At 40.0% G+C, this 25,480-nt stretch overlaps 1 protein-coding gene across 6 annotated transcripts in view; it reads left to right on the top strand.

Annotated features, from left to right (window-relative positions):
- The first annotated feature begins 9,572 nt into the window (after positions 1-9,572).
- ptprz1a (protein tyrosine phosphatase receptor type Z1a) overlaps positions 9,573-25,480 on the top strand; it is a 78,887-nt gene continuing 62,979 nt past the window's right edge. For 2 of the 6 annotated variants that reach the window (XM_005458364.4, XM_005458363.4), the window contains exon 1: positions 9,576-9,899. In XM_005458364.4, coding sequence (XP_005458421.1) covers positions 9,839-9,899 — 61 coding nt within the window. In that variant the 5' untranslated portion in view covers positions 9,576-9,838. Of the gene's footprint in view, positions 9,900-25,480 lie in introns of all 6 variants that reach the window. The other 4 variants (XM_025909139.1, XR_003220970.1, XM_005458365.4 and 1 more) reach the window with 4 other exon arrangements.

Here is a 25,480-nt window from a genome sequence, read left to right as displayed (position 1 = left end):
ATTTACCTGACATCGGAAAAATACTTCAACTTTCTATTTATGATACAACATTAATGTGACAAATCATTACTACCAGAACTTTTCTGGCCCTACACTGTAAATGTCCAAGTCAACTAAACGGAAGAGTTACATGTGGTAGTTCATTTAAGCTAGCTAGCTATCCAGCTGATTCCGCTTTGCTTTAATGTTTAACAATTTCTTGTTCTTCATTAAAGGATAATGCCAGTTTTTGAAATTTGTGCCGAAATTGTTATTTACATCTTTCAAAGTTTAACAGAATTTATATTCTAGTTCCCAAGTATGTTATTTTCTAGTATCTAGTTTTGTATTTTTAGTTCTTGATTTCTGATTTATTTATGTTTGCTCCCACTGAGTCGAGCCTGCATCTGTCTCATCTCTGTCTCCTGTCATTAGTGTCCCAATTTTTCTTTACCCTCAATCTCCCCAGTCATGTACCCATGTCTGTCTGGTCTATCTGTGTTCTATCTCTGCAAATGCATTTGTAGTCCTGTCCCTCTGTTTTCTCCCTGCCTGTTTCCATGTTCATCTGTCTGTGTTTGTTTCCATGTTTGTTTCCCAGCCTGTCATGTTTCCATGTCTGTCTATCTCCAGTTCCAGTGTCAGTTTCACGTGTCGCAGTCTGAGTATGAGTTTGAGAGCAGAGAGCATTGGAGGGGAGAGCATGGGAGTATAGCCAGCGAGACTCGGCCTGGTAGAGTATGAAGCTTGAAATTTGAATGTTGCTAAAAGAGAGTTTTTCCTTCCCACTGTTGCCAAGTCCTTGCTCATACGGGGTTGTCTGATTGTTGGGAGTCTTCTCTCTCTTATTCAACGGTCAATATAGAGGGCTTTGAGGTGAATGCTGTTGTGATTTGGCACTATATAAATATAACTGAGTTGAAATAAACAAAAATGGGCTACACACACACTTCTGTATTTTCAGAGTGAATTGGGATTTCTTTGTCATGTTAATGTTTTGGTCTCCATTTCAGTGCAAGGTGGAAGCATAATTCAGCAGTCAGGAGGACAGCAGCCCTGAGAACTCCGCCATCACACGATCAGCCATTCCAGTCAATTACTTATCACATTGCGTAAATGATTCTGTACCACTAAGTAACCACAAAGTGTCTCAACACACATGTGGAATATGATTCACTTTGCTCGTTCATTTACACTTGCTTTCACAGCACAGGCCTTTGTCTTTCAGACAAAGCTGCTCAGTTCAGCAAACTTCCAGCTGGCTCCAAACACACTACGGTCCCAGCGTATTATTGTGTAAAACAAGAGAGACATGATTAAATCCTGGCCTTGCCCTTAAACCCTGTGCTCAAACCCTCCACTGCATCCTTCATGCAATGGAGCCACTGCACTACTGCGTGGTCTGAACAGAGGGTGAATAATCATCCCAGAAGGTAGTAGTGGAGAGAGTCAACAATCTGCTGAATGGCCTGGCACTCCTCCACAGTGCTGTAGTGAGCATCTTGCTCGGACAGCTTACGACTGATGTACAAAATCAGGCTGTTGATCCTTTTACCCACTAGAACAAAATGGCCTTCTGCTTGAAGTTTTTCCTTCCCACTGTTGCCAAGTCCTTGCTCATCTGTCTGCAAAACAGAAGAGAGTGAAAAGTGTGATGGAGGTTTGTGTCTCCTGAATCCAAAGAGGGAGCTAGTTCCACATAAGAGGGGCCCGAAAGGTGAAAGCTCTGCTTCCTATTTTACTACTTATTGTAGGAACCACTACAGGTCAAATGTACAAGGCAGCAGCCTGAGAGCAAAGTGCTCTATTGCGGGGATATGGTACTCTGAGCTCTGATGGAGATGAATGGATTATGACACCATCCAGGTAACCAATCACAGCTTAGCTTCCCTCTGGCAGGTCCAACCTAACATCAGCACCTGGGGCGATTAGTTAACTACAACACTTCAACAGCTGATTTAAGAAGCCTTATTAAAAAGGAAATAAGGAAGGAACAGGTGAGGTGAGGAAAGCAGAGAAGGCGTTGCCTACTGTTGCTACTGCAGCAAACACAGAGCATGAGATGGCCAATAGCTTAGATAGAAAATCAGGTGAATCAGAGGCTCTTGGTGCTTCTAAAGTGTTTACTGTTACAGGTTACTGCTGCCATCGCTGATAAACTGAGCTAGAGATTCACAAACTTTGCACAGTCTGTCACACTACCATTTTCTAGATGAAACAAATTCACCTCTCATAACGAAGTTATCAAGAACATCAGGGCGACAGCGTCACAGATCTGTGACATTATAAGCATGAAACTATGCAGCTGCAGGATGGTTGCTCTCCTTTTCTTCTCTCAGATGGTCAACCAGGGCATGCACAATGGTAAGTAACCATGGTTACAGGGGGGCACTCAGAAACTCTCATGATCCCCAGTAAAAGATCTCAGGTTATAATAGCCATGCAAAATTAATTATGTGCCCAAAGACTAAAACCTAGTAAAAAAAAAAAAAATACTGTGAATATAGAAACTTCTTAACAAGGTAGGTCCATCATTCCCTCCAGGTCTCACTGTCATTCCCCACATGAGCGCTGAAGCCTGAACACATCCTTATCAACGAGCTCAGCTCCATCAACTTTAGGAAGCCACTGTCCGCTGACAGCCTTGTCATAGTTGGATACTCAGGCTATGGTGGACTTGGGATGCAGTAGACTATGGTCCATGGTCCACCAAACTGTGGTTTGTCTGGGGGCACTGCTGGAGGAACAGTAGATGGAGGTCAGGTGTGTGTATTGGGACATTCATAAACATGAGAACGTGGAAGGTCACCTTTCACGTTCCTCAAGAACGCCTCAGGACTTGACAAATCGTCAGTATATTACGCCTCAGGAGTGAGAATGGGTTGGGCCAGCTGACCTAAGAGACCGACAAGGTGTGTAGGGATGAAGAAGCTCAGAGAGGTAAGGCGGGGCAAGATTGTGAAAGCATTTAAACACAAACATAAGAATTTTAAAATGAAGTCTAAAAGACACATTGTGACATCCTCTAAATGGACTTCAACACTGATTAATGGAAAACCACTGACTGTTCAGCAGATGTTAGGGTTTTTAGGGCTGCCTTTTTTAGGTTGGTTACAGTCTAACTCACAAATTGTGTAAATCTTACCCAACCTCTTTGTGACATTGTGGCACAAGCTGGCAACTGAAACTTGACAGCAACACTCATTTGGACAATGAAGGGTACAAATGTACTGATGTACTACAGTTCAAGACTGGACAACATGGAAAAGGCCAAGCTGGATACATTCAATACCTTGCAGCCATAGTGAAAGCTATTGAAAAACAACAGCCACATTGTTGTGTACCACACACTAATAGTAAACACAAATCACAGAGTGGTTGCATTTCTCAGCTCAAGTGCATTCATTTTTCCCCAGCCAGAAAACCCAGAATCTGCAGCATTTTGATAAAACCACACAACACCTGTTGAACAGAAGGGATTAACATGGTAGTTAGAATGACTTCCAAAGAACATGAGCTATATGACTTTGCTGAGGTGGCTGTAAAGGACATCAGATTGAGACCGGACCTAAGGACAGAGCCTTTAGAAGATCCTGATCTCACCCGATCGGGAGGGTGAGAAGGGGAACGTGGTCTCATTTGCAGTGGTACAACAATCCCCACTTGGGACAAAACATGAAGTCCTGGCACAAGACCAACTTCTGCCCAAGTGGCAGAAAATATTTTAAATAACACGAGCACTAGAATTTTCTGAAGGAAAAAGAGTGAATATCTACACCGACTAAACCTACAGACATGAAGCAGAAACCTTACCACAGCTCACTGAAGATAAGAGATTAAGGGAATGCAGAAACAAGCAGGAGCCTATGAAAGTCAGTGAATGGATAAAAAAGGGAGCTATACAGATGGATGGGCTCTTGAGGTCACATCATGGGAGAATAGTAGCAGCAGTGAAACTTTGTCAGCCTCTGACCAAGCAAGCACATGGCCCTGTGCATGTCAGTAAAAAGTTAACTCAGAGAAATATGGAAGAATTGTGATGGTACCCACACACGGGAGACATTTTGTAGAACTAAATTACTCACTGTCTCAAGTGCAATGAACACAACCCTTTCATGGGAAAGTTCCCAGTCCCAGACGCCCCATTCAAAGACATTAGCATTGACTTCACTGTCATGGGAGCTGAACACAGAATAAAGGGATAAATATACTTACTGGTAATGGTGGACAGATTCGCTAAATGAGTGGAAGCAATTTTCTGACTGTGACTGTGATAGGGAGTGCCAAGAATCATCAGGTCTGGCAAAGGGTCACATTTTAATAATAAGCACTTATCTGAGGTTGTGAGAGCTTTAGGAACAACACACTGATTCAGGGCAGTATATCATCTGGCATCTCAGGGTACTGTAAAAAGAGCAACCAAAATGACATTGGCACGATTGGCATTAATATCCTCACTGCATAGTAAGACACATTTGACACCACATGAACTCTTGACAGTGTGTCCAATGTCTGGACCCCCAAGAGTGGGAGCACATCTCTAAACAGGTCCAGAAAGCTTAAAAGGAGGGGAGACCAGAGCCAACAGACTCCTGTGGTAAAGGTAGCTGACTGGGTGCAAGTAAAAGTTCCCAAAAGGAAGGACTGTATAAAGTGGAAGCCACTAAGTGCCTTCCCAGCTCTGACAAATGTCCAGCTGAGATAACCACATTTACTCAGGGCCTTCTTGACATGATGTTCTTCTGCTTACCCGGCCGCTGTATCTGTGTGGATGGTGTTCATTCTGTGTTGTAGCGTCCTGATGGCACTGAGATTGTGCTCCAGTGGATGATGAGAGTCAAACCTTAAAAACTGATTCAGAAAGTGTTCTTTTCTGATTTTAGATGGAATGACCCAGAGCATAGGCGAGTTTACACCCATTCATCAGAGCACCCCTAAAAATAACTATATTAAAAGTAGTATTAATAGCGCATTTAAGCATTATTTTCTGACTTTGTCTTCAAAAGTTATATTTTCCTAACTTGTCTATTGACAGTACAGGCTAGAATAAAAACAGGTTTTATGTCCAGTGTTGTAATTTTTGTTTTCATGGTGTTACAGTGAGGCGATGCTACTTCCACAGCATAGTTTGTCATTAATAGAATAAATAAGACTTTTGTTGTTGTGGCAGAAGGAAGACAAAAAGATAATTTTGCAACACAAATCAGTGATGCAGATTTAAAATGTACTTTAACTGAAATATAGCAAAAGTTCAAAATGTTCTGATAATGTGGGGACTTATTATTATTGCTTATTTTTATTTGTTCTCTAAATTTCGAACATAAATAGCGACATTAGCTAATGTAGCTTAAATCAGTAGAAGTTACTAGCTAATTTGAACTTTCTGATCCACTAGGCCACTGTATAGTGTGAGCTGCCTGCTAAGAAGCTGATGTACTGAATTTCACTTCCAAGGATCCAGACTTTCTTTTAATTTTTTTAAATTGAGCAATTACCGAGCAATGGTTTTCCAGGCTTTCTGAAGGTCTTTCACTGTTGTTGTGGTTTATTTTACTGGCTTTTTTTTCACTCAATTTCAGTCCAAGGGATCAACCAGTGTTATATCTACACATAACAGACAACTTAGCAAAGAATGAATTTTTAACCAAATATCTGTGGGTACTAGCAGAAAGGTCCCTCAGAAAGTTCAGGCTGTGTTGAAGAATAAAGTTGCTCATACCAAATGTTGACTTCCAAGGTAATTAGTACAAACTCTGTTTTTGCCTTATATATTGTATTTTCATGTTTGCTTGCACATTATAAATAAATCACTGCACCTATTTCCCTAGCAAAAACAAATAAATGGGTGGTTCAATACTTTTGCACAACAGTTTCCAAAACATGTTTTTAACAAACTGAACTAGTTACCTCTATTTTTAAAATTATCTTAAACCAAATACTAAAGGATGCTGGCTCCTGTCAGTCTTGTTTGACCTGTCCCAAAAGCTTATTTTTGTAGTTTTAGCCTTGTATGTTAATTTGTGTCCATTAAAATTCAAAAATATTGTTAAAATGTATTTCAATAGCTTGAGTCCAAACAGCAGACCAGACATCCGTGCAGTTCTAGCCAACACAGTGAGGACCACCACAGCTGAATTAAAAAATTGCACTGCAACAAGACCTTTCCCTTATGAACACACACACACACACACACACAGCATACTGTATATATGCACACATATTACACTGTGCATAACAGGGGCGATTTTAGCCCATCTTTGGGGGTGCTTCAGCACTGAATGCCCATTAACCTTATAACTCCTGTTGTGTGTGTGTGTGTGTGTGTGTGTGTGTGTGTGTGTGTGTGTGTGTGTGTGTGTGTACAGAGAGACAGCCAGGTTCATAATGGATATAAGGAAGTTTTTTTCAAAAAACAGGAGCCACATTCAGGTAAAAGTGTAAAATCAAATGATCCGTCAATAAAGGATAATGTTGGATCAGTGTTTCAATATTTATATCTTTTATTAGATGTTCATGTGGTTTGGTTATTTACCTTTTGGTTGAAAGTACACTGAGAGAGGACTTTTCATTAGTGATCTTAATAGTATTTTTTTCATATTAATGTAATTTTTTCATCTAATTGAATACAATCTATTTGTGTATGATTGTCGGTCCAAAGAGGGAGAGAGGAAAGAGGGAACGTGAGGAGAAACAAGGTCAGGAAGAACCAGGTAAGAAAACAGACCGGGCAAAACTGAAACTGTTAAACTGACAAAGAGAAAAAACCTGATTTTACTCACACAATCAGGAAGTTGCATTCTCCCTATATTAAAGCTGCTGTACAGAATCTGCAAAACAAACTGGGTTGAAACATTTTGACCCTCTTTAACAACATTCCAACATAACATTATCATTGATTGGGGAGATTAAAATTAATGACATATTTTTATGTGGTTCAGCCACAACTCTACTAAAACTTCAGCCAGTAATAGGTAGGCCAGCTTTTGGACCGTCCAGTTGTCTGTATGACTGCAGTACATACATCACATTTGCACACTATCAGAAAGTGCCAAACAGCCCTGGTGGAGTGAGGAGCGTAAAGAGAAGCAGAGTGCTCTGTTTATATTCTAAAAATGTTTTAAGCTGACTTGTTTCAAAGATTCTGTACAGCAGCTTTAAATGTTTTCCAAAAGCACACAGTGTTTCTCAAACTTTTTACAGTGTGTACCATTGGGAAAATGTCAAGCTCTCCCAAGTACCACTACGGAAGCATGAAACTCATAAATCTTACAACACAAAATTAGTTTTATTAAATTAGTCAAATTAGTATCTGCAGTAAAGATTTTTACATACATTGTATACATTCTACCACAAGCAAAGTTGCCTCCATTTTTATATTTTTTTATTAATATTTTGTAATAATTTATTCGTAATAATTTATTCTGTTTTGGGAGTATTTTTTTAATGTATCTGTATTATATTATACATACACATTAAAAGTGAATCTCTGCCCAAAAAATGCACTCAGCTTACTTTTTACTCACTATGAGCATCATTCATTATTCTCCCCCAGGATTTAAGGTTAGGATATGAATTTTTTTATATTCCAATCCATTCTTCTTTCGCAGCATTTAAATAAACTTTATCAGATTTATGATTTTGTTACAGACTTTTCAAAAAAGTGTTTTGCTTTTCTTTCACAGATGTGGGGATTAAATTGTGTTAAAATGTACAAAACACTGATGTCATGTTTTGTGACGAGGACCCAGGCACAGAGAGACTTGATAAATTTAAGAATCTTATGGTTTAATAAAGAAATTTGCAGACTTGCACAGAGATGGTAAAATTATGATGACTGATAACAGAGACGAAGACAACAGACGATGAGGACAGGAAGGAACAGGGGTTTAAATGCACCAAGGAGACAGTCATAGAGAACTCGGGACAACTGGAGACATTTAAGGATGCAGGGACTGACAGAGACAGGGAAGAAGTCTCATCGTGACGTGTAAAGTTTATTTTGCCTGGCTGGGCAGCTCTCTGGATGCTCAGCACCCCCAAAGCTCTGATCCTAGAATCGCCCCTGGTCCATAACTATTTCATCCAGTTTGATAGCTAATCTTGACCCAACCAGACTAACACTCCCACCAATTTGAACCAAAGGAGATACTTTTGTCATATTTTTAATTAATTTAATGAAGCCATACCGTTACAATGGTATATCACGTAAATGGAAAGTAATTATGTGTGAGTTATTGCATATCTCAATGTCACCATGCATTGCATACAATAGCCTCTTGTGGAGTCCAAGAATAATAATATGAAGCTTACTCTAAGCCCAAGTACATAAATGTGCATCTGCTTAGAAATATGTAAAAACTTACCGTGGATCAAAGACTAAATGGTAAATGGTAAATGGACTGGTTCTTATATAGCACTTTTATACTCTGAGCACTCAAACCACTTTCGCGAGCCCAGGTGCAAGTGAGCAGGTGAAGGGGACTCCTTTTTTTGTGACATACTTCTAGTAAAGACAAGAACATTAAAACAAATTCTACTTACATTTCAACTGTAAAACACACACAAGCTGTCACTCAGATTAATTAAACCTGCTAACAGTTGTCTTTGGCCACTGGGGACTGGCTTACATCCCCACCAAGTCTCAGTTATAGCATAGAGGCTAAGAGTAACCTGGTTAACAACAGAACACAAACGGATTTCCACAGTCTCTCTCTGTACTATAACTTTGAGACAGCAAAATGTACCTGCAGTGGTATAGACTAAAGTGGTGGAACCTGGTCTGCTTTTCTGTGTGATGCCAAATATTTATTAGTGAATCATACAAAGCTACTCTTGTAGAGTCCAAAAATAAAAACATGGAGCTGGAAATGAGCAGTTAACATCTCTGATTCTGGACCAGGATTTACTTGGCAATGAATCAAAACCAAATTTAGTAGTATCACCCACCTCCATTTGATAAACACAGGAGCTTCTTGTTCCAGAAAATCAGATAATTCACAAAGAGGTTTGAAGTCCCTTGATCAGCCAATTAAATGCTAGACAGACCACTTATGCCTGAAGTGCACTTGTATACGCAATAGGACAGGTCTCAGCAGGTTTTGGGGATCCCAAGAACAACCTATCCAGCTTACTCCTCAACACTATCATATAATTTTTACTAAACATAGTTTTCCCTTTTAATATTTCACTTAAATGCAAACACACAAATTCTCAAATAACTAGATCGAATGATATAATGATTAGAGTAAATCGACTTTTGGATTTATGAGCTTAGTTTTCTCATCTATTTACTGCTGTCATATCTTATTTCCATTTGCTGTGCCCCCTTTCCCTCTTAATATGTTTCCTTCAGTATTTTCTATGTTATTTATCTTCTTTAGTTCTTTTTCATTTTCTTCTCCCTTGTTTCATATCCTTATTACTTTCACTTCTTCTCAATCTTTCTCCCCAACCAAACCAAACTTTAAAATGTTTTTGCACCTTTTTGCACCGATTCTTATTCTACCCTGACACAAATATTAATTAATAAATACAAAATTAACGGCTGGATGAGGTCGTGTAATTGCCAGTGTCTCTATTAATGGTCGTGTGGAGGAATTGAGCCAGTGAAATGTGGGCGGCGCACCGCCTCGGTGTGGCCGCTCCTCTCCAGTCAGCCAGACTGCGTGAAGAACAACGGACAGAGCGAAACGGCGTCGCACACTGGGACCTGCGAACTGTACTACACATACGTAAATAGCCAACCCACAACCTGCATAGTACAATATGGAGCTGTGAGGGTCGTGGACCTACTCTCTCTCGCTCAGCATAAAAACACTACATTGTTTATTTTCCGCATTTACGAGTATTTTCCACCAACATGGAGACTACAGGCTTCTGGCTGCTACTGGCTGCACACTTTATCCTCATCTGCCAACAAGGTAAGGCATGTTGTAATTAATGTTAGTCTGCTCTTCACAGAAACAGTTAATAGTGCTTCAAAAGTGCGCTGGCCTTTTACTTGCTGCGCCAACTTTTAGGTGATTGTTCACTAGCTTCAGGTAAGTTGAAGCGTACGCTGTCTCAAAAAAAAAAAAAAAAAACCCGAAAAAAGTCTATTTGCGGTCTTTGTATTTTGTTAGCGTTAGAAAGTTGTTGTTTTTATTTTGTCTGGTCTATATATATTTATGAACTCATTTTCCTAACTGTGGCTGAGATGCCACACACACACTTCTTTTCTTAATTACTCAGTGGGATCTCAGATTAAAATGTTCTGAGGCATAGAGTGTCACACATAAATTCTAAACTGGAGCTGTCAAGCATGAAAAGAGAGGTCTGGACACGGTTTAACTGGTTTATTAAGAGTGTCAGACGCTCTGTATTTGGCAACAAGAGCAATTGAAACCAGTAACACGTTACTTATATATATATATATATATAATTCATAAAACTCATGTACATACTGGCGTTATTTTAAAATATGATGTTTATATCAGAGATGTGACTTATAGTTTTGTAGCTGTTAGTTTCTGTGGCTATGGAGACGTTTCCAATTTTTATTTATGTATTATTTATTGATTTATTTTTTGACTGATGCCTTTGGAAAGTGCAATCATCATCAATGTTTAGGTTTAACTGTTTCAGTCTACTCTCACGCAAAAAGTATGCTTAACTCTGGCAAGTTAGTTGGCAGATCTATATTCGTCTTTCCACCACAGGAACTCAGGGAGTCTAAAAGTTCCAGGCAGGTAGTTTTAAAAGCTTGTTGTAATATCTCAAGGTCCATGAACTTTTGAAGTGGGATTTTACAACTGCATTTAAAATGCAGAGAGATGGTGATCCGATGGCACACTGTTGGTGCACTGTTGCCTCATAGTAAGCGTGTCCAGGCCCGTGTAGGATCCTTACCAACTCCAGTTGTTAGCTAGCTCCTTTGTCAAAATAATGTTGAATAAATAATTTTTCATATTTTCTTCTGGTAGAAAAAAATTGACTTCTTGAAGGAAAGGAGCACAACCATGATTAGAACATGCAAACTCAACACAGAAGCATTGCACATTGCTGGCCCACTGCTCCCAATGCTTAAGATGGGTTAGATGTGGCTATCCTATAAATATTAGTAAAAAATATATATTGTCTTAAAATATTATCGAGGTCATTAAAAAGCAGTAACTCACAGCCAGTCTTTGTTTATTGATTTTCATTTGGTCTTGCTGTTAGTACCATTTAGTAGCTCTTCTGGCACTTAAATCATTTTACATGACCACCCACTGCAGGCAGCACTGTCTTTCAAGTTAACTGCTGAACCCTAGAATCAATTCCTCCATGTTTAGTAGCTGTTCTTTACTTAAAAAAAACACTTAAAAAAAAAGAAGAAAAGACACATAAGTTGATCCTTCTTCTGGTCCATGTCCCAGTAGTTCCTGGGACATGGTGCAAATTCTGAGTTGCTTAATGCTGCATTATATTTCAATATAAGTCAATATATTAGAGCCAATTTACAGCTTCTATGATTACTGTTTTCATAAAAAAGAAATACAAAAATGTCTTACGTTATATTGGTACCTCTGCAAACTTTAAAATCTACTAGAATTTACAATTCCTGTGGGGTTTTGTTTGTTTGTTTTTTGGTACTAATGGACACACTGGTAGGTCCTGCAGGGATATGGAGCTTTAAAAAGTCATTGGAAATTAATTAGGATTTTCTTTTTCTTAAGTTTAAATTCTGGAAGAGCATGTTTTAAAATGTAGCTCTGATGAAATGTTGGGGCACAAAAAGACATTTTAGCTTCCTGAGAAGGCAGCACAGGAATGGTGGAAGAAAAGATGTACAAGGAGAAAACTCAGCACCATCTGTCCTCCCATAAGATACTTTTGAATGGGCAGTGCTAGCCCCGTGCCCTACTGTGTCTGGGCTCATAGAATCTCCTGCCCACTTATTGTCTAACAGGGAGTCTGCTGACAGATGGCGGTCACAGTCAGCCTGTCTGACACTAAGGCACATGGAGGAGGTAGCTGTGGAAATGATACTCATCACACACGGTGATGAAGATGCTCACTTCTGGCTAAAATAAATGCTGTTTTTAGTCTGTGCTCACATTTTGTATGAAAACAAATGCGTTAGTGCTTTTTATTTTCGTATAGACTTTTATTTACTGAGTTACTGTATCAACTTCAGTGGCCAAGCAGTGTAAAGTTGGTTGTGTGGAAAATGCTGGTGTATTGATTCAACTTAAGTTTAACAATTAAATATTCTATAAAAGCCTAGATTCTGTTCTTTCTTTCAGGAAAGACATAAATGATCACCACAGACTACCTCCTGTTTGTCTTTCTTCTTTACATTAATGTTTTTTTCCCCCTAATTATTTTATCCCTTGATATCTGTCCAGTGCTGCTTGGGGAGACTGGTAAGACATCCTTTGCTGCCCAACTGGTAGTCTGGAGAGGGGGATAAAAAGAGCAGATTTCCAGTTGTGACAGCGGGGATATTTGATGACCAGATTAGTTGGTATTAAGCGTTAACTCGGGCATACAGAGAAGCCATTGGTTTAAATCCTCCTGAGTCTCCCCTCCTTTCTTTCCATGGGCCCTTGGCTGAATGGTGGCTGGGGTTATTTGGGGAAACAAGCAGACGGGTATTTGGTGGAGGTCAGCTGAGGAGGCCAGTTGGTCGAGCTCAGCCCAGTGAATTATGCTGTGAGAGGGGAGATTTGTTTTGAAATAGCAGGAAAGGGGGCAATGACATACAGAAGAGAGGTCTAAGGGGTAGAATGAGGTGGAACGATGGGGTGCAGAGCAACACAGAACAGAAAAGGGTAATGGCTGTTTTTTTGCTTTTTTTACAGCGGATGGGGAGGTGGGGAAGTGTGATTCACGATGGCAGTGTAATTTGTCCGAGTGGTGGTGAGGACGAGAGGGCACTGTCACACTGTGAAGCTGGTGCTGAAGTGTGAAAGCACATTTTGTTAGGAGTGGGGGATAAAGTAAAGAGTAAATGCACACATTTGCCCTCCAGTACCACAAGATTGTAGGCTCGCAGAGTGATAGAGCACAGGTTAAGCAGCTCTTCTTCCTTTGTTAAACTTTAACAGCCCCACCAAAGCCCACTGTGTATTTTGGTTCTCCAGCCTCACTTTGTAGTCCACTTTTGTGGACTATGCTGAGGAAAACCACATACATGTTTGTCTCTTTCTGCTCTTATTAAAATAACAAAGCTGTGAAAAATGTGAATAAAACAGAATAAGTCGATTTACAAACACATATTCTGTTTACAATATAATATGTCTGTCTAGGTTTTCAGTCGTCCAGATCATCGTAGTCTAAAAGAAGGTGACTGGACTAATTTAAGTTTCTTGAAGATGTTTCACCTCTCATTTAAGAAGCTTCTTTAGTTCTAAAACCAAATGGTGGATTCCTAGGTATTTAAAGTTGTCCTGTCCTGATCATTGACCCAATGTTGATCATGTGCCTCATCATATTAGCCAAGGTGTGAAAAAATGGCACAGGTTATTATCAGCAGAGGTTTGGGGTGAAACCACTGTGAGACCTTGCCTCACCCTATCATGTGACCTATTGTGATCACCTGACACAAGATGTGAGTGGGGGTTAATGCGCCTGGGATGGGATCTTAAAACTGCATTGTAAGTGGCAGACAGTTAATGTCACCCTCTCAAAAATGTTCAAAGATGTTCGTTCACAGTGGATATAGATGGCCTCTTTCAAACCATCTGTCTTCTGTCCAAAATGTGAACATTGTCATCCTTGAACGAGTGATCTTTGACCTTTAGATGCAGATGTACAGCTGAGTCTTGTCCTGTCGAGGTGGCTCTTCTATGTTGTGCCATGTGGAGCAGCTGTTTGGTTTCTCCGATGTCTGAGCAGTCCTCACTGCACTGCACAGTATACAACGTTTATAATATCCCACTAAAGATTGGACGTCGGATAGATGTGCAGGCCCATCGGTCCATGACCAATCCTGGACATTTATACAATGTCCAAACTTGGTCCACAATTTGGATGTCCAACCATGACCCAACTTGGACTTTGGGTCATGGTTGGACATCCAAATTTACATGATAGATAGATTTTTTTTATTTTTTTAACAATTATCAACATTTTTGTTATCATTTGAATAGAGATTATTTATAAACAAACACAATTTATTATGTGTTAGCCTATTGATTTACTCAGTCCATGTGGGTATTTATTTATTTTTTGTTATTTTACATTTTTTCAGTTTTTCTTTAACTGGCTTATTTATTTCAGTTAATCAACTTATGTTTTTTTTAACCAGGTTAAAACTGTGATTTTTTTTTTTTAAAGTTTTTTTTCAATGTGTTGAAATCCATGTTAAAATATAAAAATAATAATGGTATTTAGTATTTAGAATTCTTTTAAAAATGTATTTTAAAAGGAGTACAATGTGTTTAATAAGTTTAAAAGAGCAGTATCCTGTTTTACTGTGAAGAGCTTAGAAAGAGGAAGTGAATGTGGTTGTGATCGGTCGCAGGACTGGGAGAAGTTGTTATGGAAATTACGAGAAGTTTGTAAAAGTGTTTATGTATGAACTGGACTATCTGCTTGACAGTCTTTGTCAGTGCACACATTTTGCAAACTGCCTGTGAGAAGCTGGATACATTTCTGCTCAATCTGCTGCTCAAATCCACCATGCAGCTGCTTACTTTTGTTTTAGCTTAAGAGCCCGTGCCATCTTGGAGATCTCCACTGATTATGCTGCATTCCTTCACACATAACCGTTTCTGTACAGAAACCGTGCTGCCCACCCTCTGGAAACATGGGACTACAGTGCCTATAAAAGTGTTATAAAAAACAATGTCTAAAATGAGTTGAAGTTTGACATTGAAAAGATTTCCACAACAACCACATTTTAGCCTGAACCCAGAGGTTGTATGGAGACCAACACTAGATGTTCAGTAGACACTGGAAAAAAAGATGTCATTTGGCTACTGCAAATGAAATGGCTGTCACAGCTGACGGTGAAAAGCCAGTGGAACCATCATTTTTCAAAGAATGTATTATATTTTATATTTGACAACCGTGCAGTCTATTTTAAGCTAAAGGCAACAGGAGATTTCTTAATCACACTGGATAAGAGCACAGACTGTGCTCATTTTTGGAACTAGGTTAGGAAATATTTTTCCTAGTGAAAAACTATGTAGTTAAAAAGTGTGCTCTGAAGGGGAAAAACTGTAAATGTATGAAAAGTTCATAATTCCACTATTTATAACAGTCGTAAACAGTGAAGTTTTGAAAAGAATCAGTGTCTCATTTAAGGACAGGCTTTGGCATGCAAAGGAATAGCCCCTTATCTTGACAAAATACTCAAATAAGTTACCTGTATTGTGAACTTCTATTAAAGGCACTGCAAACAACAGTTGTTTTTTTACATGGGGCAGAATACATACACTTAACGGTTTCATCCAGAGGTGTGCTGGCTCTCCACAGGCAGAGTTCTTTATGTTTTATATTTGAGAAGCAGCCCCACACGCCTCCCCTTTTGCTGATTTGTTCATTGATGGCTGGCTTCTCAAATTGTCCTGTTTGGAAGATATCTTTTATCTCTCAATGAGCTGAATTTCAAATTGCAAGGACCGCACAATAATGGCAACGTGTTCTCACATTCCATAAGTCCCCGAAGCTATGGGTTGCATGACACCAAAACCATGTCTCGCACTGTGTTATAGGACAGAGAACAGTATAATGTTACTGATGCGGAAGGGAAAACATCTCGTTGGGCTTATTCAGACACACTAGCTACGCCCGTTCACAACTTTCATCACTATTTTTGAGTGACAGAAAATGGGTTCAAAATCCCTTTGAATTTGAAAGCCTGGAGGGGAAAAAGTAGAACTATTACAGCTGAGCAGTTACATGCTGAAGATGATGTAACAGTGGGAACATCACCATTAAAGACAAAGTCGCCAGCAGAGACATTGAGCTATTAGCCAATACCATGAGACTACTACCTACCAAGGGAAATTTAGATATAGTTTGTGATGTTCTTCATTCTGTCACTAGTAAACTGGAGATAATGTAACCCCATTTCCTCTTCCTGAGTATAATCAAACCTCTTTGGATCACTCTACCCTCATTCAGCTAGTGTGTTACATGTCCCACCAGAGACGATAAAACACTGACTTACTGTATGCTAACACAAAAGATGAATATAGCTCATCTGTCCTGTGTATAAACGTTTAGAACACAGGAAGCTATTACCCGCGTCGTGAAAAGAAAACCTCCGAAGGACCGTTTTGATGCAACAATGTGGGGATTGCTTTGTGATGACCATGGAGAGGACATTGTCTGGTGGATTGTGTAATAGACTACATTAATTTCTGTACAGATAATGGTGTACCCACCAGGACTGTACATCAGATTCCTGACATCAAGGGTGTCCTTACGCAGAATGGGAAAGCCTTTTGAGTCCGGAAACAAAGAACAACTGAAGAGTATACAGAGATAGCTGAGGGGAGGCATTAGTCAGGGGAAAACGCTTTTCCATTACGACCTACTCAGATCGACTTCCCAGGTTTGCCATGGTTTTCAGAGTTTTCCCTTAGGTCATAGTACCAGGTACTAAAGTAGTACCTGCTCTGCCCGGTTCCAAGCGAAGGTGCTAAAATGTGGCGTGTCAGACTGCATGCCACCGGCTGGTCAGTAGCATCACTCGATGAGTCACGAGAGCGTCTCGTTCATGAAAATCAATACTGCTATTTTTGAAACCGTCAACAAGGGAAATGGCTACAAAACACAATGCCTTGGTCCCCAAGTCTGACGAAAGCCACAGACCGAGCAGCAGGTATGTTCTTGCCTCAGTGTCCTCCTTTGTTGTAGTGTTCATTTGCATATTCATTACATCACAGGACGCTTGGACACATTGCTCTGACAACGACCACTCCTATTCGGTGATACTCGATTGTAATGGAAAACCGGGCGATCTGAGTTGACATGTGCTGAGCCGTGGCGAGTCGAACCGAGTAGGTACTAATGGAAAACAGGCTCTACAGACAGACGGTGGAGAACCAGCTACAGCTGAACAATGTTAATAGAGTCTGGAGGAGTCTTAGAACCATGTCAGGCTATAAAGAATGCAGTTTTCAGCCTGTAGGGGACAAAAAGTGGTCAAATGAACTAAACCACTTCTTCAATAGGTTTGATTCGTCATTTGCCCCTGTCCCAGGTCTGCCCTAAAAGCTACAGCCACCACCACCACCATCACCATCTGAGCACCCTGGGGACTGCCCCGTCTCCACACACACCTGAGCTCTGCTTAATTTCTTCTTCATTTCCAGTGTGCTGCACCTCCCCATCAACCATGATCTCTAATACACAGCCACCTTGCTCCAATATGTCTTTCACACTTAACCAGATGAGGTGTGAACTCAGGAAGACCAAAGCAATGACGGCAACAGGTCCATATTGTACTATCATACTCACACTGAGAGACCAGCTAGAGTACACAGGTGTGTACCACTTGAATCCTGGACTGTTGTACCAACATAATCCAGAACTGTGTGTCCAATAGGGTCTTCTGCAGTACAAGCAGCCCACAGGGAACAGTTCTGGTTCCATTTTACCATATACACCACAGACGTCTCCTACAACTCTAATTGCTTCCTGCAAAAGTTCTGACTCAGCAATTGTTGACCTTATCGCCAGTTGGGACAACAGGAAGTACAAAGAACTGACCAAGTACTTTATTGACTGTTGCCAGGGTAACCACCTCCAAATCAACACTGGGAAAATCAAAGAGCTGGTGATGGACTTTTACAGGCACAACCATCCTCCTACACCAGTGAACATCCAGGGAATGGACATTGAGATGGGGTACTCATAAGTACCTGGGTGTTCACCTGATCAGTAGATTGCATTAACAATCCAAAGGCCATCTATAGGAAAGGACAAAGCAGGCTGTATCTGCTACGGAAACTGAAGTTATTTGGAGTGCAGGGTCAGCTCCTAAAGACCTTCTATGGGGGTGTCCAAACTCATAGGGTGCATCCTCCTGAGGCCGCATTTGTAGGACGATTACGTCACAGCGTCGCGACAAAGGCTGTCCAAATCTGTAGACTCCTCCCAGTGTGGCCTCCTTTTCCAATGTCAATATAAGCTCATCTTTTAACTTGTTACTCAAGGTAATGGAGAGAACAGCAGCGGTCAGTTTGAGTCTTGGTATTGTTATCTTAATAGGAGCAACTCTGGTCTTTGCTGTAAAGCACAATGCACTTTATCATCTTTGTTTACGTGTCTTAAATACGAACACTGATCATAAGAATATAAACTTGTGTCAGAAAAGTCATGCAACTCTGTTTTTACAATTTGGCCAAAGTCTTTAGGAACATAACAGCGTGATATTATGATTTTCTCTAAGTTGTCTAAGTCGCTATTCTAGTTATTCCACATTGGCCTTAATTCACTGGGAAGTGGGTCATCCCAGCTTGTGCCTTGTTTGCATGTCTCTTGAAGGACTCTTTTGCCTCTAAGTAGAAAAGGGAATGAATCCCAGTGGGCCGTAAAGAGATGCAGCCATAGATGGGATGCCTTGGCTTGTAGCACGTTGATCGCTGGGGCGAAAATGAAACCTGACTGTCTGCATCAATGTGCCAGTGAATGCCTAGTTTCAAGTTTGGAGTCATTAAATGCCAAGTCACATGCTTGCTGTGGGGAGGCACGTTCAGATGCTGGAATGCTTACTTAACACCGTTTTGTCATTGCTAACAAACTTGTGTAGTCTGAGTTCACCTGATGCACAGTGTCTGAGCCTCCTGAGGGACCGGAAACCTCACCTGGCCCGGACACGGAAAGGATTGACAGATTGATAGCTTGCAGTGTTCGTCACACCATCATCCACGTAGAAATCCTTCATTATGAATTGAGATGCAAGGGGAAACTGTGTCTCGTTATCTTTAGCAAGCATGCTTTAACCCATAATTTGCACACCCTGGTGAGGATGTGGCGCTGAAAAGGTGCACCTTCATCCAAAACTCTTGGGGCTCAATGTTCAGTGCGCCATTTTTCCACCATAAAAATCTTAAATAATCTGTCTGCTTCATACACTTGAAATTGGTGGAACATTTTTTTCAGCGTCACAACATAATTCAACTTGATGCCTTCTAAATCTGATGAGAACACCATTAAGATTGTTCAGCAAATCTGGGCCTGACAGCAAATGATCATTGAGACTGTTACCTCTGTATTTTGCTGAGGCGTCAAATACTACTCTGAATTTGTCTGGTTTTGGGGGTGATATATCCTGTGGTGAGGAATATGCCACTTTTCTCCTTCTTTTGCTTCACTGTGCACTTCCTCTGCATCACCCTTTTCTACGATTTCACTCAAACTTTATGTATTGTTCCTTGTACCTTTGGTCTTTCGACAGTTTGGTTTGAGGCTTTGAAGCTGCACAGTGGCCATTTGCTTATTGTCTGGTAAGAGGGGTCTCTCCTTAAATGGAAGTGGCATTTCATAATGTCCTTCAGTGTTTTTGTAAATGCCTTCCTTTTAACATGTTAAGAAAGAGAATGTCATCTTGAGACACTGACCTGTTATCCTTGTTATCGTCCTTAAAGTCAGACTCAATAACCTTGATTGCATCAGCTGAAGTCACTAGTGGGAGCTCTTTAACTGCAACTCTGTGACACACAGTAGACATGCTAAAAGAGTCGTCCTAAGACAGTGCCGGACGTACAATTCTCCAGCCCAATGCTGTGCGAACTGCATAAGGTTCATTCTCTCCTCCTAAGATTACTTGCTTTGGAGCTTATGCCTTAGCAGCAACTGTAGCCAATTAAAAGTGCAACTTCACATTCTGGTGGTTGCAGCCTGTTCTGTGCTGATCTGAATTTGTGGCTGGTTTGTAGCTAATTTACCATTGTCATAGTTGAAGTTGTGCAGACAGGTAGGATGTTTGTTTTTTTTTCTTACACACTTCACATACAAGTCTGTAATAACATTTCTTTGTGCTGTGGGTTTGAGACAGCCATAACAGAGTTTTTTCTCCTTTATATATTTCCTTCATTCCTCAAGTGATTTGCTGTTTAACTGTGGGCAACTGTGACGTTTGTGACTTTTTTTTTTTTTTTGTTCAAAACTAGTTTTGTATTTGGCTAGGGTTGGTGTCACCAGTGGTAGCATGAGGTGATACCTGGATCCTACAGAGGTTGCACAGGCAGTCAAAGTCCATTGCCAAACGGTTTACCCTTTCGTCCCAGCACAGTATGAAGAGCATGGAAGAGATTCCAGGAGACAGGCGCTCTAGGAGAGCTTGTCAGGGCTGTAGAAGGTCCTTAACCCGTCAGCAGGACAACTGGTACCACTGCACCCCTTGCTCCTTTGTGCAAGGAAAAAGCAGATTGTCAGAGCCCTACAAAATGAACTCCAGCAGGCCACTGGTGTGATTGTCTCTGACCAAACAATCGGAAACAGGCTTCGTGAAGGTGGTCTGAGAGTCCGGTGTCCTCTGATTGTCCCTGTGCTTTACAGTTTTGTAAATGAGAGCAAGTTCAGCCTAAACACATGTGACAGACCTGAAACAGTATGGAGAAAATTACATTATTAAGCGTGACTGGCTTGGTGGCGGGTCAGTGATGGTCTGGGGGGGGGGGATGCACAGACCTCTACAGGCTGACTGTCTCTGACTGCCATTAGGTATCTGGTTGGAAAGATCAGTGGGTTTTGAGTTCCTCCTGGTTCATGACAATACTCACCCTCAGTGCAGAGAGTTTGCAGGCAGTTCCTGGAGGATGAAGGAATTGATACCACTGACTGGCCCCCATGTCAACCAGTAGAACACCTCTGTGACAGTTTGTTTCTTTGAACTCTGGCTTGATAATTTTCATTTCCAGTATATTATGTGGCTTTCTTTTGTTCCTAACACATTACCGAGTATATATCTAGTAACAACTATATCAGGTATTAACCTCTCAAAGCAGCACTAATATCGCTCTCACTGTAAGACAGCTGGGATTGGCTGCAGTCCCATTGCGAGTGGGTAGGAAAGAAATGGCTTCATATCATATACAGTAAGCAGTAGGTTTCCGTATAAATACGCATAGAATTCTCTGTACCACAGTTTGAGGTATTCTTTGGAGCCACTAGAGCAAAATTCATAGCACTTGGTAATCTCATCATGTGAAAAAAAAATGCTTATTTTTGTTTGTGTTTTACAGTCATCTAAATAATTATGGTAATAATGGTTGTTCTCCTCCAGTTCAGATAAGTGGCCATTTAGAGAAAAAAAATCAGAAAAAATTCAATCTCAAATAAATGTCATCATAATAGATGTCTTTCTGAAAGTGCTTATAATATAAAGTGCCTTGAGGTAACTGATTTGGTGCTATATAAATAACTGTGAATTAAGTTTTGCAAGGTCATTTAAATGATTGGAGTCCTGAATATCATTTTGCTCAAATATATGATCAAGTTGTGATAAGAACAAACAGATTTTGCATGAGAAAGAGAGGGAGAGAAATAAAAGGATTATTAAGAAATCACAAGTAAATAAGAAATCACCAGACACAGTGCTAAAGAGGGAAAATGAAATAGAAGTATGTCAAGGTTACGAGAGGACAAATCCATAATTTCCTCTCTGTCTGCCCCCTCGCTGCTAATTTAAATTAGGTCATCTCTCAAAATAGTCATGTGTGCCCAAGGTGTTGCCAGCAAATGCCAGTCTGTTAATGAGTCAGTGATTGTGTTATTGATGATGATCACACACAGCACAATGGATATATGCAAGTAAAAAACCAATTGATGTTTGGCAGCAAACTTGCAGGCAGGGTGGCTGTGGCTGCCCCCTGCAGATGATGTAGCACTGAAATCTTTAGAAGGTCAGCGGGTAGGATGCCCTGCTTAGAACACTATGGACAGAAAACTCAGTCATTTTTTTTCCTGTGAGACTGAAGCCGTGTTTTTTCAAGTTGTGGTCTGCATGCTACAAATGGGAAACACTATTCTAATAAATACCCCATTATTCATTATACAGCCACCATTTACAAGCTTATCTGTATGTGAATTTGGTAATGAAATACTTCTTGATGGAATTAAGTGCAAGATAGAATTGGGCTTTTTAGAGTAGGGGGAAAATACATTTTATTCATGTAGTCTCGTAACTTATGGATAACTTTAGGTTAGCTGGCCATTCAGTCTTAGATAAATTTTATTCATATGTTTATTGTATATGTTGAATTTCAAATTCCTTTTTTACAGACATAGTTTTGAATGGATCTTTACTCTAAAGCTGATTCAAACCTGTCCATTGAAGCCTGACACTTTGCTCTTTACTATAATGATATAATCACAATATCTTCTCAGTCAAATGTTGTTTTATTGATATTGTGCTGCCTTTGTTGGTGAATTAATATAAAAATGGGTATTTTCAGTATTATATGTGTTCTATAGACACAATGTTCATTTTCAGTTTATAAATATAACACAGTTATCAGTAAATGGAAACTGCATACTGGACATTTGCGCATCAAAAGGACCCAGTCGAGGTGGTTCAGGAATCTGATTAGTATGCCTCCTGGGTGAGGTGTTCCCAGCATGTCCCACAGGAAGGAGGCCCCGGGGCAGACCTAGGACACAGTGGAGAGATTGCATTCCATAATTTCCTCAGGTATTAATAAAGTATTCTGATTCTCTCAGCTGAAGATGGATGGATGAATGGAAATTTAATGACTGGACTTGTTGCACAGGTGGCATCCTATTATGGTGCCACACTGAGCTCCTGAAAGCCTCCCATTCTTTCACAAATGTTTGTAGGAGTCTACGTGCCTAGGTGATTGATTTTTATACACCCGTGGATTGGATATTGGATTCAATGATTTGGATGAGTGATTGAATACTTTCAGCAGTATAGACATAGAAATAGATTTTATTTAATCACACATTGGGGAAATTCACTTGTTACAGCATCACAAGAGACATGGGACATAAGGTAAATTTGAGATATATTGGAAAAATTTTAAAAAATGGAAAAATAGTTTTTAAAATAGTATACAACAAAGAAAAAATAATATACAATGTAATAGTACAATATACTATGTAAAGAGTGTTACTATATACAATAAGATTTTTTTTTTTATATGTATATAAAGTACAGTGCGAGTGATAATAATATGTATGGATTTTTAAACTATATTTATCCTGTGTGGATATTTTACAGTCTGAGCGCTTAAAATGAGGTTCTCATTCGACCTTGGTCCACTACTTTTGGTGGGTTACTTCAGTGTTTACTGCCCGTTTTCCCTAGTTGGCAACTTGGAAATACTACATGCCTTGGATGCAGCATTAAAATCGTCAAATTCATTCATGAAGTAGTCTTTTGATTTGACTACATGCTCTAACCGACGTCCCTAGGCACACCATTGTCAATTGATTTACTCTCCAACTGAGGATTAGGTTGACAAAGTATTTAATCCAAGAAAGAGGGCTTTACATTCATCCTCACACTTCCTTTCTCATTGTTGTTTCTGTGGGATACAGTGCTGGCATTCTGCTCCATCCATTTAAGTCCAGTGTTTAATTAAGTTGTTTTTCTGTTGAAGGAGCTTTTCTGGGGGCCTTTGACAAACTCTTCCGTCAGTGTGTGTACAATCAGATTAGAAACACATCTGCTGAGAATCAAAACACCTCTACTTAGGAGACATGCTTTATAAATAAGGAAATCTGCCAAAGAAGGTAACTTAGTGCTTAGTTTAGCAGGACTTAATCAGACATTAGAAAATGTAGAAATTTTGAGTAAATAAGATAACAAATATTTACTTTATCTCAAAAGTTGGGCAATTATTGCCTTTTAAATACATTGTGCAAAATAAAGTATTTGCTTCTATACCACCTGCTTTCAGTTAAATCACAAGTGATACCAGGATACCATTTAACAAATTAATTTGATGCATGGTTGCAGATAAAATCTTTCTCTTGCATGGCTCATCGGAGAAAAAGGAATCTGATGCCACTTCTGACCTATTAAACATTCCAAAAAATGTCTTAAAAAGAGCAAAAATTCTCACAGCTTTGAGAAATGTTTGTGGAGCAGCCCCTCTCATGTAAATTTGGAGACAACCCTCAGTTTTAACTTGAATTTACAAGCTTTGACCATTACAAAGTTAAAGCAAATATGGGAAAGTATATAGATGTATATGTGACTTTTAAACTTCAATTTAGTTGTTGGGTTCCGATTAATATGCACTGCAAATAAAAGTCTTATTATTTTACAGGAAGAGTACTAGAGAGTATAATTATTTCTTGATCAAATTCACATGCATATAAACTGCAGTGACGTCCCATTCTTAAGCCATAGGGATAAGTATAATGTCAGCCCACCCTTTGTAGCTATAACTGCTTCTGTGGAAAAATGCTGAAAATGTAAAACTGCCTGTCTCTATTTATTTAACTTTTTTTTTTTTTTTAAATGTTGGGGCAACGTGTGTCTAAAACGATGTGCGGTGTTTTCCTGGAAACACTTATGCAAAATACTAAACCACCTATTTCAAAAACATTATTTTCTTAATATTTAAAACTAAATGCTAAAAATCTGGCCCTCTTTACCAGTCTATTAAGTTGTTTCCTTTCCCTCTCCATGCTGCCACCTCTCTAGCAGACAACGATCCATCACAGTGTCATAAAAGGCTCTTATTAATCTTCTGCACACTCCAAAAGACCTCAGCCTGCCCAGCAGATAAAGCCAACTTTGGCTGTGTTATGTGACTAGTCCTGTTTATTGTTTTGGTAAAGGGATTTGTACTTTAGTGTCCAAACCACAGTTATGGTGTCAGTGAGCATTTTACTGGTGTTAATGAGCAGGTGGTGAGGTCACACCAGATGATGAAGTAGATGATACTCTGGATCATCTGAGAACTTCTGGAGGTGGCATTTTGTGGTGTTGTATCTGAAGTCCAAAGTATAGAGGGTAAAGAGGAAGGGACAGAGCACCGTCCCCTGAGGGCCCCCTATGCTGCATACCCCCACTTCAGACACACAGACCTGAAGCCTCATGTACTGTGGTCTTTTGATGAGGTAGTCTATTGTTCATGCAGTCGCAGTGCTTCTAGTACTCTACAGCTGTGAAAGTGATCTTGCCAGAAAGTAATTCTGTGGACTGCATCATCCACCCCAACACCAGGATGGTAAGCAAACAGCAGGGGTCCCGCAGTATGCTCACCAGAGAATGGAGGTTATTGATCCTCTCCAGACTCTTCATCAAGTGGGAAAAGTAAGACCAAAGGTCTGAAATGGTTAGGCTCATTGGGCTATACAGTCTTTAGCACCAGAACCACACAGGAAGTCTTTCACTTTGGTGGGAGGAGCGGGAAAATGCAAAGTCTTGTGTGAAGAGGGAGGAGTAGCAAATGTGGCATTGGGAGTGGGGCCTGAATCAAAAGTCCCTTTCCCATTAGTACCTACTCAGGTCGACTCGCCACGGATCAACATGACTCGACTCAGATTGAATTGCTTTCTATTACAGCCCAGTAGTACCTTGTTTGCGTGCTTGTTGTCAGTG

This window comes from Oreochromis niloticus, linkage group LG7 (genome assembly GCF_001858045.2).
Source record: "Oreochromis niloticus isolate F11D_XX linkage group LG7, O_niloticus_UMD_NMBU, whole genome shotgun sequence".
Taxonomy (NCBI): Eukaryota; Metazoa; Chordata; class Actinopteri; order Cichliformes; family Cichlidae; genus Oreochromis; species Oreochromis niloticus.
The sequence above is the reverse complement of the archived record's forward strand: the minus strand, read 5'-3'. Positions and strand labels throughout refer to the sequence as shown.